The sequence below is a fragment of the Crocuta crocuta genome, unplaced genomic scaffold (genome assembly GCF_008692635.1).
Source record: "Crocuta crocuta isolate KB4526 unplaced genomic scaffold, BGI_CrCroc_1.0 scaffold408, whole genome shotgun sequence".
In the NCBI taxonomy this organism is placed as follows: Eukaryota; Metazoa; Chordata; class Mammalia; order Carnivora; family Hyaenidae; genus Crocuta; species Crocuta crocuta.
In genome coordinates, this window is record NW_027527444.1 from 3,151,546 (window position 1) to 3,169,216 (window position 17,671).

A 17,671-nucleotide genomic window follows, 5' to 3' on the forward strand; every position below is an offset into this window, starting at 1 on the left:
TTCCGCCCGGTCCCTGCTGCGTCTGCCCGGGCCCTGCTTCCCCAGCGCCCAGGGGCCTCCAGGTCCCCCCACCAGAATGCTCTGGAAGGCATCACTTAGCAGCCCAGGAGCTCTGAAACCCAGGCCCCAAGCCCGCGTGGCTCAGTGGGTGGAACGGCTCAGGCTTCCGTGGTCTGAAATAGTGGTATTGACCCTTTGTGTCTGTTCTCCGTAAAATGGAGAAGTAGATGTTCACAGATCCTTGTTCCGGAAGTACTTCTCCATCTGCTGGGCTTTGTCTTGTCCTGTTTCTAACATGGTAAGTCTTTCATCTTTCCTGGGTCAGAATCCTTTTCAGATGGGAGGGAAGCCACAGAAAAATACGCACACGNTCCCAACCTCCGCTTCGCTCCTCACGGGTTTAACTGGTGCCCTTCATCTTCGTCTTTTTTGAAAACTGTGGTAAAACACACACGGAACTTATGACACTAGTCATTTTTAAGTACGATTAAGTGGCGTTGAGCATATTTGCTTCGTTCTGTGACCATTGCCGTCATCGCCAGAACTTCATTGTCCCCAACTGAGACTCTGTCCCCATGAAACACTCNATGGATTTGACGGCTCTGGGACCCCACAGAAGTGGGCTCACCCAGTATCTGTCCCTTTGTGACTCCCTTATTTGACCGCGCACCGTGTCCCCGGGGCTGACCCGTGTGGTAGCAGGCGTCAGGGTTCCGAGGCTGAGCGTTGCGTTGGGCACACGGGCTACGCTTTGCTTATCTGTCATTAGCAGATGGACACGGGTTGTTTCCAACTTTGGCTACTGTGGATACTACGGCTTATGGACGTGGGTGTGTAAATGCCTCACAAAGACCGAGCTTTCAATTCCTTTGGGTAAATACCCAGAAGGGGAATTGCTAGAGCTTATGGTTGTTCTATTTTTAAACTTCGAGGCCCCTCCATGCTGTCTTCCAGAGCGGCTGCACCATTTTTTTTTTTAGGAGGGAGAGAGAGAGCATGAGCAGGAGAGGGTCAGAGAGAGAGGGAGTCACAGACTGAAACAGGCTCCAGGCTCCGAGCTGGCAGTCAGCACAGAGCCCGACGCGGGGCTCGAACCCACGAACCGCGAGATCATGACCTGAGCGAAAGTCGGACGCCTAACCGACTAAGCCACTCAGGCACCCCAGCGGCTGCACCACTTTACGTTCCCACCAGCAGCGCACGAAGGGGCAGCTACTCTACATCCTTGCTCTTCTTCTTTTCTTTTTTTTTTTTTTTGATAGCACCCATCTGACGGGTGTGAGGGGTGTCTCACTGCGGCTGTGATTCCCATTTCCCTGATGACGAGGGATACCGAGCATCTTACTGGTCATTCATCTTTGGAGAAAGAGCTATTCAAGTCCTTCGTCCACTTTAAATTCAGGTTTTCTGTTGCGGCGGAATTGTAGTCTTTATATTCTCTAGGTTGGAGCTCCTTGTCTGACACAGGATTGGCAAATGTTTTCTCTCCTTCAGCAGGTTGCCCTTTCACTGTTGGTTGGTTGTTTTGACACCCAAAAGGTTTTAATTTTTTTTTTTTACCAGTTTCTGCTTTATTGCTTATGCAGACAAGCGCATGCCTCAAAGGCATTTTTGACACAGGATCGGAGGGAAGCAGGACAGGCTGTGCAGGGGAGTGGGCAGGGGAGGCTGCTGGACAGAGCGGGGGGGCCCTGTGCCCAGAGCAGCGGGAGCAGCTGTGTGCGGCCGATGGGAGCGACAGGCCAAGGGGCTGGGTGGGGACGTCACGGNGGGGCAGCTACTCTACATCCTTGCTCTTCTTCTTTTCTTTTTTTTTTTTTTTGATAGCACCCATCTGACGGGTGTGAGGGGTGTCTCACTGCGGCTGTGATTCCCATTTCCCTGATGACGAGGGATACCGAGCATCTTACTGGTCATTCATCTTTGGAGAAAGAGCTATTCAAGTCCTTCGTCCACTTTAAATTCAGGTTTTCTGTTGCGGCGGAATTGTAGTCTTTATATTCTCTAGGTTGGAGCTCCTTGTCTGACACAGGATTGGCAAATGTTTTCTCTCCTTCAGCAGGTTGCCCTTTCACTGTTGGTTGTTTCTTTTGACACCCAAAAGGTTTTAATTTTTTTTTTACCAGTTTCTGCTTTATTGCTTATGCAGACAAGCGCATGCCTCAAAGGCATTTTTGACACAGGATCGGAGGGAAGCAGGACAGGCTGTGCAGGGGAGTGGGCAGGGGAGGCTGCTGGACAGAGCGGGGGGGCCCTGTGCCCAGAGCAGCGGGAGCAGCTGTGTGCGGCCGATGGGAGCGACAGGCCAAGGGGCTGGGTGGGGACGTCACGGGCATCAGGACTTCAAGCGGCACTTTCTCCTTAGTGGGACTGTGCGACCGGAGGGCGGGGGAGGGGAAGAGACAGGAAGCAAGGAGATGAGGCGGGCGGGAAGGGGGAAGGACAGACGTGACCATCTGTGCGGGTCAGCAGCCGACGGGGCGGGGGGCGTGCGGACAGGCGGTGAGGCGGGGGACAGCCAGAGGGGACGTGCCACCACGGCAGTCTGGGGTGGCCGTCAGCGGCGGGTGTGACGGGAACAGGGATGGGGCCTGCACGGCGTGCGGCGGCGGATGGAACAGACGTGGGGATGCAGTCGGCGGTGGTGTGCAGAAGCAGCCGATTCGCAGACCCTAACTGCACACTTTTTACTTCGGCGCACACCGGGGACTCTGGAGGGCTTCCCGGGAGCGCGGGCACCTGGGTTGGGGGGCTTTGCCCCCCGTCTCTGGGCCGTTTCCAGGGGCCTTGATCACTTGCAAGCCACGGGGTTTGAAGCTGTGTCATCGTGCGGCCGGTCCCCCTTAGCCGTTCTTTCTGCAGTCACCAGATGGGGATTAAAACATGTCCATCCTTTCCCGATGACCGTGAGGATGCGCAGGCTTTCTTCCACTTCCCGACTCCCCGCACCTACCCAGGCGGACACCCCTTTGGCGATTCCAGGGACTCTACGCAGAGAAGCAATCTTGAAAGCTTCTCAGATGGACCGTCCACCTCCTCACCGGCACTCGCGGTGCCAAAAGGAGCCCGCACAGGGGGCTGCCGGCCCCTCAGACGCGACAGCCACGCCTGGTCCCCGGGCACGGAAATGAACTCGTGTAGGTGAGGCGCTGAGTTTTCATCTTATTTAGCGTTAGCTTTAACTTAAAAGTGGGCACTAACTTTGTTGCTGGAAAACATTCCTGCTTAGAGTAACGTGGGCACATCTTTTTAAGCCATAAGTGGTATGAAATCGAAATACAGAGAAAATATTTTTTAAATTTTTTTCATGTTTATTTTTCAGAGAAAGAGACAGAGTGTGAGTGGGAAAGAGGCTGCGAGAAAGGGAGACACAGAATCCAAAGCAGGCTCTGAGCTGTCAGCACAGAGCCCGACGCAGGACTCGAGCCCACAAGCTGTGAGATCATGACCTGAGCCGAAGTCGGACGCTTAACTGACTGAGCCACCCAGGTGCCCCTAGAGAAAATATTTCTAAGCAAATTTACTGTCAGAATCGAGATGCGCCCTAAGTATAAAATATAGAATGCATTTTAAAGACAGCACCAAAAACCCACCCGTCGCAATAATTTTCTAAAATATTGATGACTTGTAGCTGGAACGGTATTTTAGATAGACTGGTGTTACATACAATTACAAACCTTTAAAAATTCTTTAAATGTCAATGTGGCTACTAGGAATTTTCAGTTGCACATGTCATTCCTGTTAACCTTGAGACAGACAAAACAGAATTAAGACTTCCTTTTCTTATGAGGAAATAACTTTTCTAATCAACTTCTGTAGGAAGCATCTACCTGAAGTCTCTATTCTTACACATTCATGGGGAGCTTCCTGAGCCACCAAATCCGTGCTCAGCAGCTGTGCGAGCCAGCTGGCCGCAGACAGCTCCTGGGGTGTTTAAGGATTATTTCTTGGCAGCTTTTGGAAAAAAACACTAATTGAAAGGTTAGTCAAATCAGTCATACTTGCTGCTTAACCAGACGCTGTCTCTGCTGTAGACTGGACGGATGCAGGACGCTCTGTCTGCACCTTGGCTTTTGGGCATGGAAGCAGGAGGCGGTGTTCAGAATCGAAATCGCACTCTCAATTATGAAATGCTGCTTCCCTTTCAAGATTTTATAGAATCCAAGTTCGTAGTGACACACATTCCAACTATGGCATGTGAGAGGGAATGGTTGATTCTACAGGTGCTTTTTTGTTTTGAGAGAGAGAAGGAAAGAGAGAGAGAATCCCAAGCAGCCTCCACGCTGTCAGCATAGAGCCCAATGCAGGGCTTGAAATCACCAACCATGAAATCCGTGACCTGAGCTGAAGTCAAATCAGATGCTTAACCAACTAAGGTGCCCAGGCAGGTAAGAATTTCTAAGTCTGCTTAGATACAAAATCATTAGCTTAAAAGCAGGCACCTTTTGTTAAAAATCTGTTAGAAATACAAGTAAATACCAGGATATGCACTGCTTTTAAGGCATGCTTAAAGAGCTCAAGGTAAACACTTGTGGTGGACAATAAATCCATTGGTCACGCCAAGACTGAGGGTGTGCCCACACGGTGACTGGGCAGGTCGCCGGGAAATCACACAGAAGGTCAAGGGCTAGACGGGGGAGAATCACTTGAAGACACTGACCCATACACTTTAAAGCTATGAAGCGTGTGGTGACCTCCGCTCGTCTGTAGGGGCTCTGCGTGGTCCCACCCCAGCAAACACTGGGAAATGGCGTCCTGTGTGTGACCGTCACCAAAGCAAGCCCTACGGGGGCACTGGGAATTCCCAACATGGAAGTGAGTTCATTCTGCGTTCACGTTTTTAATGCAGGTGTTCCACCGAAACCGAGTTCAGGAATTCAACTGTAGGGGCTGTACAATCAAAGAATAAACCATCAAGGGGGTCACAACTCTTTCTAGGAAGACGTTTCAGAAACCGTTACGGAAGCAAATTCTGAACACCCCAGATGCACGTGGTAAGAGCAGCCCTGGGGTGGTGCTGCTTGACACACCCCTGCACTGGGGAGGGCAGCATACAAAATGCGTTAGGACGGACTGACTCCTAAGGCAGTGGTCTCTCGTTATTGTACCCACAATCCAACAGGAAGGGTGTGAGAGCCACGTGTGGGTGCGAGCAGGACGGATATATGGTGTCAAAGGTCTGGCCGGCCGGCGCCTGTGCTGCAGGGACCACTGAGTGTTCTGGGTAAACCTCTGCTTGGGGGCTGTTACACTGGCAGAGAATGGCTGCCTTCCAGACGTTATTTCTTTGGGAGAAAACTCAGAATGTATTTTCTCTAGCAATTACGTAAAATGTGATACGGTTTGACGTAAATNTCAATATAAAAGAAAAGAGTATAAGAAATAAAAATAAAGTACAAAACATTTCAAATCTTTAACATCCATAATTTAGAGATAGCAAGGTTTTTATTTACATCATTTTATTTGTAGCTGAAATTCTGTTAACAGTGTTGTGAAAACATTTTAAAAACCTGGCAAATGAATCATAAAACCTAATGTGGGCTCATAAATTCATATATTACACAACATAATTTATGTTTCCTCAGAATAAAATCACACATCTTAAAGAGATGCAGCATAGATGATCTACTCGTCTTCCCGCTCACACGCCGGCCTCTGCAGGAAGCAGGTCCGTCCCGTGCGGCGCGGCCGGGACTCCGGTCACCGCGCAGGTCCCATCAGTTAAATTTATAGGTAGGCTTGTTGAGGAAAACACGCTTCAGACACGAGGCCAGGTAAGAGCCCCGGGACCCCAACTCTGGACAGCTGGCGACCGGGGCTGTCTAGCAGAACCCTGAGCCTGTTTCCTGACCCGCCTGCACCAGCCAGGCCTGCTGCCCGTCCGGATCCCAGGGGGCTTTCCCCGCGCCCCGCAGACTCCCACGGCCCACACGCCGGAGCCAGCGGGGCGACCCCGCGGAGGGTGCCGGGGGCCCCTCTCAGCCACAAGGCAGGCCCCGTTCTGTCCCCTGACAGGAAACCAGGCCTCCGAGGGGTCACCCACAAATCACCCAGCTGACTTCTAGGCAGTTCTTTCTGAGAGTCAAGGTGGCACAGACTGGGCATTTACGATGGTTTAGAAAAGTCTGGAAAAGATCTATGAGCCCAGACTTTATGAAGGCAGGTGCTCACGGCCCGGGCAGCGTCCAGTCGGCCTCCCTGATGGACTCGGGCCAGAACCCCCGGGCCCATCCTGCTCCAAGCCTGTGGGGACAGGGCTTCGGCCCGGACCGCTTCCAGAAAAAGGATATGACTCATAGTCCAGCGTCTGCGTGAGCACTCCGGTGAGCACGAACTCCGCGTTGTGGACGTCTGAAAGACAGGGGGTGGACCATGAGGACGGCGGCGGCGCCACGCGCGTTCACACGGCCCCAGCCTGTGCCCGCCGTACCTATGCCCCGGGCGAAGTACTCCCGGCACAAGTGCAGGTCGTTCTCGCAGGATATCAAGATGATTTCTGACAAGCTCTGGGAAAAGAAAGGGAGTTTATCGGTCACCGACCAGTGACGCTCATCGGGGTGGCGAGGAGTCGGCTCATTTTCCTTCCATCCACCTTATTCTGCTTGTGCTCCACGAGCTTCCGGAACGACGGCTGTTTGGACAATACTCTTCCCCCCGCACATTCCACGATCGCCTTCATGGTCGACAGGCTCGGGCAGATTCCAGGCGTGATATAGAAGTACTTTGCCTAAAAACAGAAGGAAAGTGCACTCTGAATCGTCAGGCTATGGCGTTTTTCATAAATTCTACCCTGAGGGTTCGGACAAAATGTGTGGTTTCGTGAGGTTACAGACGTACCCTCGCCCCCCAGAAGCCCCCAGCCGGAAATGGGCCTGGGGGGAAGAGTCCGGAACAAAACAGCGTTTCCTGTGTCAGGTTCCACCTGTGGGGAGTGAAAGTGAGTGGAACGGACATTCCTAACAGCCGTGAAGAACTGTGGGATCAGGGGGAACAGGGTAAGCACTTCTCCCTTTCGGCAGAATTCTGAGTTAGCAGCATATCGTCCGCCCTCATCTGAGACGAGAGGCAGGCACGGCGCCTGTACTCTCTCCACTACCTGCGCCGGGTTGGGGCTCCGACTAGGAGATGATTCTGACGGTTAAGATTCAATTTCCCCGCGCCTCTGCTCTCAAGCATCTCGTGAAGCACGGTTTTAAACTGCTTGTAAGAAAAGAACTAACGTCTGGAAAACTCCGTCGGTTCGGGGGAGATGCGCCCTGGCAGCAGGCTCCTGCCTCAGCTCGTTTCCTTAAGTGTAAGAACAGCAGCTTCCACAGGGGTTTGTAGCAAAGTGGCTTATAACAGATGTTTAAAGACCTTCCGTCTTGAGTTACGCACACACACTCGACTAATACCCTCCCAAGAATCTTCTTCTCCAGCTGAGCGTGCGTTTACTGAGAAGAGCGTCACGCAGCGCAGATTTGTTAAAAGCAGAAAAATCAACTTAAATGTCTCACACCAATTAAATCATTCTTCACGATGCCCTTTGACGGCCCAGGTGCATCGCGCTGAAGGACAGCAGGGCACGGGGCTCCGGATGCCGCAGGGACCCTGGGACGTGCACGGCCCCCCTCCCCCCACCGGGTGCGTCCCCTCCAGCCGTGCCACCAGAACTCCACGGGGACGGTCCCCTTCCAGGCGTACCTTGAAGAGCGGAGCGGCGTGCGCCCTCTTCAAGGACTCTTCCAGACTGAAGGAGAACAGCACCTCGGCCTCGGCGTCGCGGAGGAGGTAGTTCTGCTCATCTGGAAGACAAGAGCCGCCCACTCAACAGAGTGCAGACTCGGGAACCCAGGGCATGCGATCCGCCCCGGAAGTCTCGCCGCCAGCCAGGTGCCCGTCGCCCGAGGCTCAGTTTCCCCGGGAAGCTATGAGTTCTGACCCGTCGCCATCACCTGTCGCTGTGCCCCGTAAACAGCCAGAGCAGATGAAGGACGGGCTGCTGCTACACGCTGGGTCCTGACCTCCGGGTTCACAGTGCTTCGGAGAAGATGGACGGAGCGGTAGGGGCCCCTCCCCGCCACCACTGCGCACTGTTTCAGGGAGTTCACGGGGACCAGAGCGACCAGCTCGGAACCAGCGTCACCCCCAACATGCGTGTGAAACACCCCAAGTCTCAGACTCCGTGACGTGATGGCCCGTTAGCAAAAACGTACTCTCTTTAAACATATGACCGTGTGCAGCACCTTAGAACGGCTCCGCACAGCTTACAGGATTTGGGGGGTTTTCATGCTTCCTCAGACTTCTCAGGTCATGTTTTAAGAAAATGGAAAGATCACAAAGCGTCTGAAGCTTCACACAGGTTCCTCACGGCAGGACAGCCCGCCTCCCTCAGTTTGCAGTAATGACCCAGTAGCGTCACGAGCGCCCTAGCTTGTGGGTCCCCCCTCCCCCCCAGCTTTAGGGAAGGACATCGCTGGGACGACCAGGCAGAGCCCAATGAGGTCTGCAGCGAGACTGCGGCAGCAGACCCCGACTTCGAGGGCTGCGCCGGGCCGTCAGGCAGAGTCCTCTTCCGTGGGCCACACGCACGTGGTCAGGCGTGACGGTGCGGGAGAGAGCAGCCATCTGACTATACCTGCAGCTGTTTGGTAACTTGGGGATTGTTTAAAAAAAATGCAAAAGATTCTAATTCAAAAGCCAAACATGTTTATAAAAAAATCCATAAAAAGCTAAAAGTTGGATCAAGGAAATGAATCTGAAAGCAAAAATTCAGGTAGTAATTACTCCAGATAACCTAAGGTCACTATTCTGGAGAAACTTAAACTTTTGGCAAAGAGAAATGTTTTAAAATATGTATTAAACACAAACCATTCACATGTACCAACGAAGTGACCCTGAAGTTTACAGGGAGGGCAAAGGCCCAGGGCAGCCAGCCCCACACTGAAGGGTGGGGACGCAGGGGGCTGCCACTGACCGACCTCAACGCCCCAGCAATCAAGACCGGGTGGCGCTGGAGAAAGAATAAATAGACCAACGGAGAGAAGCCCAAAGACAGAGCAGAGAAACGGTTAAAGTGGTTTTTAACAACGGTGCAAAAAGGCAGTAAGTATGACTGAGCGAAGGCCGTCTTCCAACAACCGACGTCTACATGCAAGACACTGAATCTAGACACGGACCGCACAGCCTTCTCCGTGTATCACCGGCCTCAGTGTAAACACAAACCATACATCTCCTAGAACAGAGGAGAAAAATCTGGATGACCCCGAATGTGGCAATGACTTTAGATACAACACCAAACACACGATCCATGGAAGAAATAATTGATAACCTGGACTCCATTGAAACTGAAAACTTCTGGGGCACCTGCGTGGCTCAGTCGGTTAAGCGTCCAACTTTGGCTCCGGTCACAATCTCACAGTTCGTGGGTTCGAGCCTCATGTTGGACTCTGTGCTGACAGCTCAGATCCTGAAGCCTGCTTCCGATTCTGTGTCTCCCTTTCTCTCTGCCCGTTCCCTGCTACTACTCGCTCTTTCTCGCAACGTTAAAAAAATTTAAAAAATAAAATGGAAAACTTCTACTCTGTGAAAGACCATGTCAAAAACATGTGAAGACAAGCCACACACTGGGAGAAAGTATTCCAAAAGACACAACTGATTAAAGGACTGCCATATAAAATATACCAAGACCTCGTAAGATGACAACCCAATTAAGAAATGGGCAAAACAGGGGCGCCTGGGTGGCTTAGTCGGTTAAGCATCCGACTTTCGCTTAGGTCATGATCTCGCGGTTCGTGGGTTCGAGCCCCGCGTCGGGCTCTGTGCTGACTGCCAGCTCAGAGCCTGGAGCCTGTTTCAGAGTCTGTATCTCCCTCTCTCTCTGACCCTCCCCTGCTCACGCTGTCTCTCTCTCTCTCTCTCCTAGAAATAAATAAAAAAACATTAAAAATTAAAAAAAAAAAAGAAATGGGCAAAACATCTAAACGGACATGGCACCACGGAAGACAGTGTTACCGAAGTGCAAATTACAGCAATGAGATCACCCCTCGACAGCCGCTAAAATGGTGGAAATTCCAAACCCTGACAACGGCAAATGCCAGCAAGGATGTGGGGCAGCAGGACCTCTCCTCCAGTGCTGGCGGGAAGGCAAAGCGGGGCAGCCAGCTTGGAAGGCAGCCTGGTGGTTTCCTAACAGAGCCAAACATACTTTTTCCATACAGTCCAGCGATCCCACCCCTGGCATTGACTCAAAGGAGTTGAAAATGCACATCCACACACAAGCTAACGAGTGACGGCAGTGGCGGTATTCGTAATTCTCAGAACTCAGAAGCAGCCACGACACCCTTCAGTAGGTGAACAGATAAACGGTGGTCCATTCAGACAATGGAACATTGTTCAATGCCAAACAGGGAGGAGCTGTGAAGCGAGGAGAGGACAGGCAGGAGGCTTACGTGCGTGTCATGAAGTGACAAAAGCCACCCACTCTGAGGAGGACACGTGCTGTAGGAGTCCCAACTGTGGGCTGTCTAGAGAAGGCCATTTTTATAAAGTGGGAAAATTCTCGTGTCTGGAAACGTGGAGCTCAAATGTGACATGTCTGAATAGTTACTACAGAACACGTAAGCGTGTACACCACAACTAAGCCACCTTCTAACCCTCGGAGATCAACAGTTATACGAGCAACAAGACCGTCAACCAAAACTTGGGTGACGTAGGAAATGCTGTAAACTTGATAAAAAGACAGAACCACCATGAGTCACAAACTGGCAAACTTGGGAATTCAAGCAACTCAAATTTCACTGAAGGAAGCACCTGTCTCCTAAATTTTACAACTCTTACCAAAAACTGGGAGCTAATCTCTAGGTTTAATTGTTTCTACAGACGTTTTCTTCTGCCTGCGTTTGTTATTTCAGTAACATCTTTTAAGAACAAAAGCAAGAATTTCAATGGAAAGCCTCTGCAGTTGACCTCGTTACTTGTGGACTCTGCATCTGAGAGTCTGGCCACTTGCCACAGCTTTCCCACCAAGCTTCCGCAGTGCCCGCAGAGACGTGCACGGTGGGGACAGCCCAGAGAGCAGGGCCACGCCGGGCCTCCATCAGGCCACACCAGACACAGGTTCCTTTCTGTGGTCTGTGTAGTGTGAATCCTCCCACACATTCATGCTCTGCTGGGGACCCTGGTCTCAAAGGCCCCAGCGCCGAGCACACCCGCACTCCCGGAAGAGGCCACACGGGACCCGGCGGCCTCATTCAGTGTCAGTGATGCGCGGCCGGCCAGGCGCTCGGTGTGAGGGGCCAAGAGCAGGTGTTAACACGGGCTCTTCACACTGCGCACACGCAGAACGAGGTTTTCCAGATGCACACGAGGGTGCGTACGGATCGGCCGACGGGACAGGACCGGAGACTCACAGGAGCCCGGCCCTGCTTCCTCTGGGAGCGATGGCTCCGTGCTCAGGAGCCCGGTGTCGGAAGCCGCTCTGCAGGCAGGAGCCCCAGGAATTACGGGCACCGACTCTACTATCGTAGTTGAGAATTCAGCTGTCGTCTTCATTATTGATTTTCACATAAATGGTTCTTTCTTATGACTGACTTGGATAGAACATCATGAAACTTTAAGTTTGGTTTAGCTTTGCTATAATCAACAAACCTGAGTGTCTGCTGGATCCTAATTTCTCATCTGTGTATTAGACTGTGTGAACTTTAAAATATACCTGCTTTCTATTAATTTTTTTACAGGAAAGACTGAATCAGGTTTAAATACCAGTGGCTGAGAAAACCATGTGGACCTGCAATATGATGACTTGTCCCCATCAGGGCTAAGTCAGGTCAGAGCGTGAGGGCAGTGAGGACCGGAAGGTCTGCTGGCCTGGTGCATCCGCGTCACCCCTACCCCAGGGGCAAGCAGGCAGGTGCGGCTGAGAAGCTGGAGGAAAGCCCAGTGCAGGGGGCAGGTGGCTGCGGAAAAAAACACAGGAGTGGGTGTGCCCCGATGCGGCGGGCGGGGGGCGGGAGCTGGTGACTGCTGTTGATGCCACGTGATGGGGCGTGGGCCCCGAGGGAGCGGAGTCTCAGCACCGCGGGGAGAGGGCTCAGGCCGTGCGTGTGGGGGCGTGCGGGCTGGGAGCACCACATCGGGGAGGAGGGGTTCGCACTGCTGCTGATCCGCCTAACAAGCCTGGGCGCGCTCTGCTGCTCTAAGCGTGCCCACCTGGGCGGACGGCCAGCCCTCGGCCGGCGCCCGCAGTCACAGCCGTGCCGGGATGCTGTCCCTTTACCGCGCGTTGCACGTGAGCATCGCACCGGAGCACACGTGTTGGAGCCGCAAGCAGAGAGGCAGAGGCCCCGTTTCCCTCAGTGTGTGGACCCCCAGATGATTCGCTGGCATGTGGAAGCAATTTATAAATTTAACTGAGTCATCAAGAGGGAAAAAAGCAAACGAGGGGTTTGTTGGGATGGAGGTGGAGAGAAACTGGAGAAAACAAATGTTGGTTTTCCACATTAAAAAGGAGCTGCAGCCGCCGCTACGTACCAATAAACGCCTGACACTTGAAACACTCTTCCAGCCAGTCGGGCGTCACAATGTGCTTCACCACGGAGATGGCCGTCAGGAACTTCACCGTGCGGGTCACTTTGCTGGCGATGAGGTGTGTGCATTTCTGCGCAGACTCGGCGACCTCGCCCCCGAGGATGTAGAGCTTCTGGAGGGAGGGGCACAGAGCGGAGGTGAGCGTGGGGCCGCACGACAGCACGGCGCACTGCTCCGGCCCGAGCTGGGAGACGGCGCACACAGCGCCCGGGTGCATGTCCGGAGAACAAGGCAGCACATTTCATGAAAAGGCGTGACCACGCCCAGACTTTCGAAGCTGCAACGGGTGTTAATGAGGTGCATTAACAGAGTCCCTGTTTATAAAAATTACAGCAGAAGTGCCTGAGGAGACATGAGCATCTAGAAAAGACCTCGGTAACTACACTCGATTTTTAAAGTAAAGAAATTAAACCGTACTAAACTGACGGCATTTATAACTGTTCTCCTTAAAAACCCGAGAGGTACAATGAACGAAGCCCACGTGACACAGGCCGATGATCACCCTTGACGCCCCCACCCCCCCCCACCGGAACGACAGCAGGGTGAGAACCCGCCCTTGTGCTGTTGTTACTTCAGAAGCGCACGGACGGCTGTGTCCCCCGTTCCTGCCCGAACACCAGCACAGGGCTGCCCCGCGCCTGCCCAGGAGAACTGGGTGCCGGGGCATCTGGGCCGAGCACATTCGAGCAGTTGCTCGTGTTCACAGGACTGCACAAGTGGGTCCTGGTCTACTCACCCAAGTCATACTTTCTACTGATAAGAAGGCAAGTGTCTAAACGTACAAGTATGAAAAGCACAGAGCGAGGTGAAAAATCACATACGATTTAATGACAACTTGACTACAGAAACGACTACTGCTACTTCCTAACCGTACGCCACGAAGACGATCATGACCGCACGTTGCTGGTGTTACCCTGACACACCGCGAGCTAAAGCAAGCATGTGCACACAGGAAGAGCACTAAACCCCCGGAATGTACACTATCCTTTCACCTTAATATACTGTTGAACTTGCACAGGCTCGAATCCAGTGAAAAGCACAAAAGGGGTCAATTCTGGTGTTAACTTTTTTGTGGGAGGCGGTAGATCTTCAATTCTGTAAAATAAATACAGAATAAACAAGTGACTATCGCTTACTTAAAAATGTCGGTTAGCAAACAACAGACTCTAATAGCTTGCACAGGCTTTCAGGGCTTGAAGCGTGTGGGGGTTTTTCTGTGAGGGGAAAGCACGAGGCACCTGACCTTCCTGCCTTTAGGCGGTCACCCTGGAGACCGAGGAGCTTGGGCGCACCCCCTCTTCCTCACTGCCCCTCCCCCCATCACAAAGGTCTCCACAGGCTTTCACAAGATCAAGTAGGTGCTTTGGCTTGCCGGGGGAGGCGTCCCTCGCGGGCCTGTGCTCCCGCAGGCACCCGCCCCTGCCCGTACAGCAGAAGGCACGGAGCAAGCCACTGACTTAAGCACACACTTTAAATGAGACCTCATTTCATTTCAACATAGCTACGTTTGAGGCCATTTAGGTAAAATAATTTTTTAAGGCTTATTTGTGGCATTTTCATAACCATTTTAAAGACACGTCATCACATGACCAAGACGTTCCTAAACGCTTCCGGAACACAGACCATGATGTAGGGGTGCAACAGGCCTGATGCAGGGCAGGGGCGAGGCGAGGGAAGCTGGTGACTGCAAGGACAGCCAGGGCCGGTCCCCTGTGCTTCACCAAGTCCAGCTCGGAGGTCACGGCTTTCAGACTCAAGAAGGAAGGGAAAGCTCCCTGCTCGCCCTGCACCTGCCCTGCCCTACGAATCAAATGACCCGCCCTGGCCAGCCAGGTGTTTGCAGGGTAGACGGCCGCCGCCGCACACGTCCTTCCGGGGGCTCTGGCCCTGCTGTGCACGCACCAGGGACGCGGTGCTGGCGCGGCTTTGCTTAAAAATAAAAAGGTTCAGGGCGCCTGGGTGGGTCAGTCAGTTAAGCGTCTGACTCTGGCTCAGGTCATGATCTTGTGGTTCGTGAGTTCAAGCCCTGCATGGATCTGTGCTGACAGCTCAGAGCCTGGAGCTGCTTCGGATTCTGTGTCTCCCTCTCTCTCTCCCCTTCCCCTGCTTGCTCTCTCTCACTCTCAAAAATGAGTAAACTTAGAAATAATAAAAATAAATTTAAAAATTAAAGTTTTGTTTTTTTTAAGGAGCAAGACTTGTGTTCACCTCTCAGGTCCGGCAATGAGACGCGCGCGGCATGATCAAGCTGTGGAACAACAAGGAGTGGATCCTACCTTCCGTGAAAACGTTCAGAAGCCTCCCCCGCTGGGACCGAGGCCTGCGGAGAACCCCAGCCGTAGCGGCGGGAAGGGCGCCCGTACCTGGCTCTTTTGGAAGAAGGCTGCACATTGGTCACCTCATTCTGCTTCGGTTTGGGAGGCAGCCTCACGCCCTGGAATCAAAGCGGCGTCCGCGTCAGTCGGCCCCGCACGTGTCCGCTGCGGGGAGGCCACGCGGTGCCTGGACGGCAGCGAGGAGGACGCCGGCCAGGGGCAAGGGGGCTTTGCCGGGGGCCTGTCACCTGCCCCCCCCCCACCCCGTCCCGGCTCCCACATGGCCGCGCTCATTCCTGTGTCAGCTGCTGTCCCGACGCGGGAATTGGAAAACACGCTCCCTGCAATTACGCCCCCACGACGTGGCTGCTCCTCCCGCAGAAACGTGGCCTGTGGCGGCTCACAAACGCGTCCCCGACGCACCGCAGCACCGCCGGCCGGGCCAGAGAAGCACGGCAGGGGCCCGGGCCGCCCCGCACACGTTTCCCGTGCTGTACCGCGTCCGTCTTGTGCATTCACGTTCACACTCCCTCAACCCCGCTGCCGTATCCAGACAACCAAACACAAGGTCAGCGTGTCCCCAGCAAATACAGGAGGCATGTAGACCGTCCGGCACGGGGCTGGGCTCTCCCTCCTCTGACCCTCACCCAACAAAGACACAACCCTCAGCTCCGCAGTCTCCAAACTTTGCATGTCGGCGGCAATGAGGAACAAAGGTAAACCAGCCCCTGAGTCCCTAACGCCAGTGGCTCTGAGGTGACAGACACGAATCCATGGGAGAACCGGATGTCCGGGCCCCTGGGGTCAGGTGGGGGGACGGGTGGAACGTGACTGCTTTCCCATCTTCGCCCCAAAGGCCACCACCACCTCGCTCCCCGCCAAGTGAGTCAGGATCTTTGCTTCTGCTCATGTGTCAGAGGCGGCCGTGCTTTATGAAAACCAGAACTCGGGGTTTCAGCAGAGCAAACACGGGAGCGTGTGATTGTCGGCCCACAGGCCCCCGCAGGGCTCTGGACGGGTCTCAGCAGCTCCTGGGTCAGAGGCAGAAAGCAAGCAGGGCGGGTCATCTGGGGACACAGGCTGGATGTTGCCTGGTGGCCCCGAAAGGAGGGCTCCCCTCGGCTCACTGCTCATGGGACACAAACCCCAGTCGCCTCTGTGGCGCCGAAGCAGGTGCTGAAAATCAGCGGGCACGTGACTCAAGCCCCTTAGTAAGAACGCAGGGGTGTTTGATACCCTAAAGCCCTATACCTCACGGCCGCCAGCATCGAGAGCGCTGCCAGCACGGCACAGGCACATCAGCCATGGTGCGGACAGGAGTTCCTCAGCGTCGGTGCTGCTGTGACACGGGAAACCGGAGACCATGTCCCGCTATCACGGGGAGACGCAGGTGCACACAGCCCCTCCAGGAAGGCCGCCGGGCCTTGCTTCTGAGCCAACAGCCACTGGCATCCGGCCTCATGCCCCGGGGCCGGGCCCCACCCGGGATCCGGACACGACCCCATGGTGAGGGGGCCCCCGCCCTGCGTGTATCCGTCCCTGCTCTCTCCCTGAAGCGCCTCGAGCAGCTCACAGGCCTCCGGGCGGGCCATGCTCCCCACAGGCACAAGAGCAACGACAGTACCAGCGACTGAGGGACAGGGACCCGGAGTGTGCCGCACGCGCACGACAGGGGAGAACACAACCTGCCTTCTTTATGCCGACAGATCACTCGGGGAGTTCTGAGTGTACACACACGACTGCCTACCGCGTTCCTGTAAGACAGGGGCAGCGCGAGGCGCCGGGCCAGGGCAGCACGTACCATCAGCAGCTCTGCCGACACCTTCAGCGGGACCCTCCAGGCATCTAGAGGGAAACGGGTTGTGTTTAGGACAATATACTGCTGAATCAGACAAGCCCACTGGTGACGCCCTTTCCTGGGGCTGGTGGCGTGGGCGCTTAGCGGACATTCACTAAGGACAAACCTAAGCGCTACGCTTACACTGACCCAATGCTTTCAGTACAACGTAGGAAGGGCAGCAAGCAGCTGCGGCATGTGCTCAGGGCTCAGGTACTGGGGTTCCCCGGGTGAGGAGCTCGAGGACCAGGCGCAGCACGGGGGTCAGAGCGAAGCCCCTCCCCGGCCATCCCCGGCCCGCACAAAGGACCAGCACACCTCCCTGCACGATGCCCGCGGTGACGGCTTCAAAGACCGACCACAAAGTCTTTGTAAGGCTTCCAGAGCTCAAGTCAAATGGGCAGATGTGTCCCCGGGAAGCAGACTGTGGCTTAACTTGAGGACGAGCCATCAGAAAACTGAGCTCAATGAACATTTTGGAAACAGCCTGCGGAAGCCATCTGAACAGGCGCTTTCTGGAGCATTCCGCCGAGTGTCTCAGCGCAGCCCAGGACGAGCAGCCACACGCACAGGCCTGCCCCCGCCCAGCAAGGGCAGAGGGGAGAAGGCAGTGCTGGCCCACAGCTGAAGGCATGCAGGCGGCCGCGTGAGAGGGCTGGCGGGGAGGCCGGCCGGAAGAGGCCCGCAGTGCTCCTGTCCGCGAGCATGTAGTAAGAGGGCAGTGTGAGCACCACACCCACGGGAACCACCGGGCAGGGAAGGAGCAGGCTGCGGGGAGGGGCCCAGGAGAAAGAGAAGGCGGCAAGTGAAGGCGGCGGACGCACGTGTGACACCTGCACCGATCCATCTGCCGACGTGTGCGCCCGCTTACCCAGAAGATTCAAAACCAGGTGCGGGGTCGGGGCAAAGGGCTCCTGCAGGTTGAACGTCGTGTAGCGACCGTAGTGGAGCT

The 17,671-nt window shown here is 54.4% G+C and overlaps 1 protein-coding gene across 1 annotated transcript in view; it reads right to left on the reverse strand.

Moving 5' to 3' along the window:
• Window positions 1–5,358: 5,358 nt before the first annotated feature.
• Window positions 5,359–17,671, reverse strand: part of PAXIP1 (PAX interacting protein 1) — a 45,291-nt gene continuing 32,978 nt past the window's right edge. The window contains 10 exon segments of the mRNA XM_077761667.1: window positions 5,359–5,733; window positions 6,291–6,351; window positions 6,431–6,506; window positions 6,593–6,727; window positions 7,684–7,784; window positions 12,511–12,679; window positions 13,560–13,662; window positions 14,931–15,001; window positions 16,684–16,727; window positions 17,591–17,671. The exon segment at window positions 17,591–17,671 is cut by the window's right edge and continues 37 nt beyond it. Of these exon segments, the coding sequence (XP_077617793.1) occupies window positions 5,718–5,733; window positions 6,291–6,351; window positions 6,431–6,506; window positions 6,593–6,727; window positions 7,684–7,784; window positions 12,511–12,679; window positions 13,560–13,662; window positions 14,931–15,001; window positions 16,684–16,727; window positions 17,591–17,671 (857 nt within the window). The 3' untranslated portion in view covers window positions 5,359–5,717.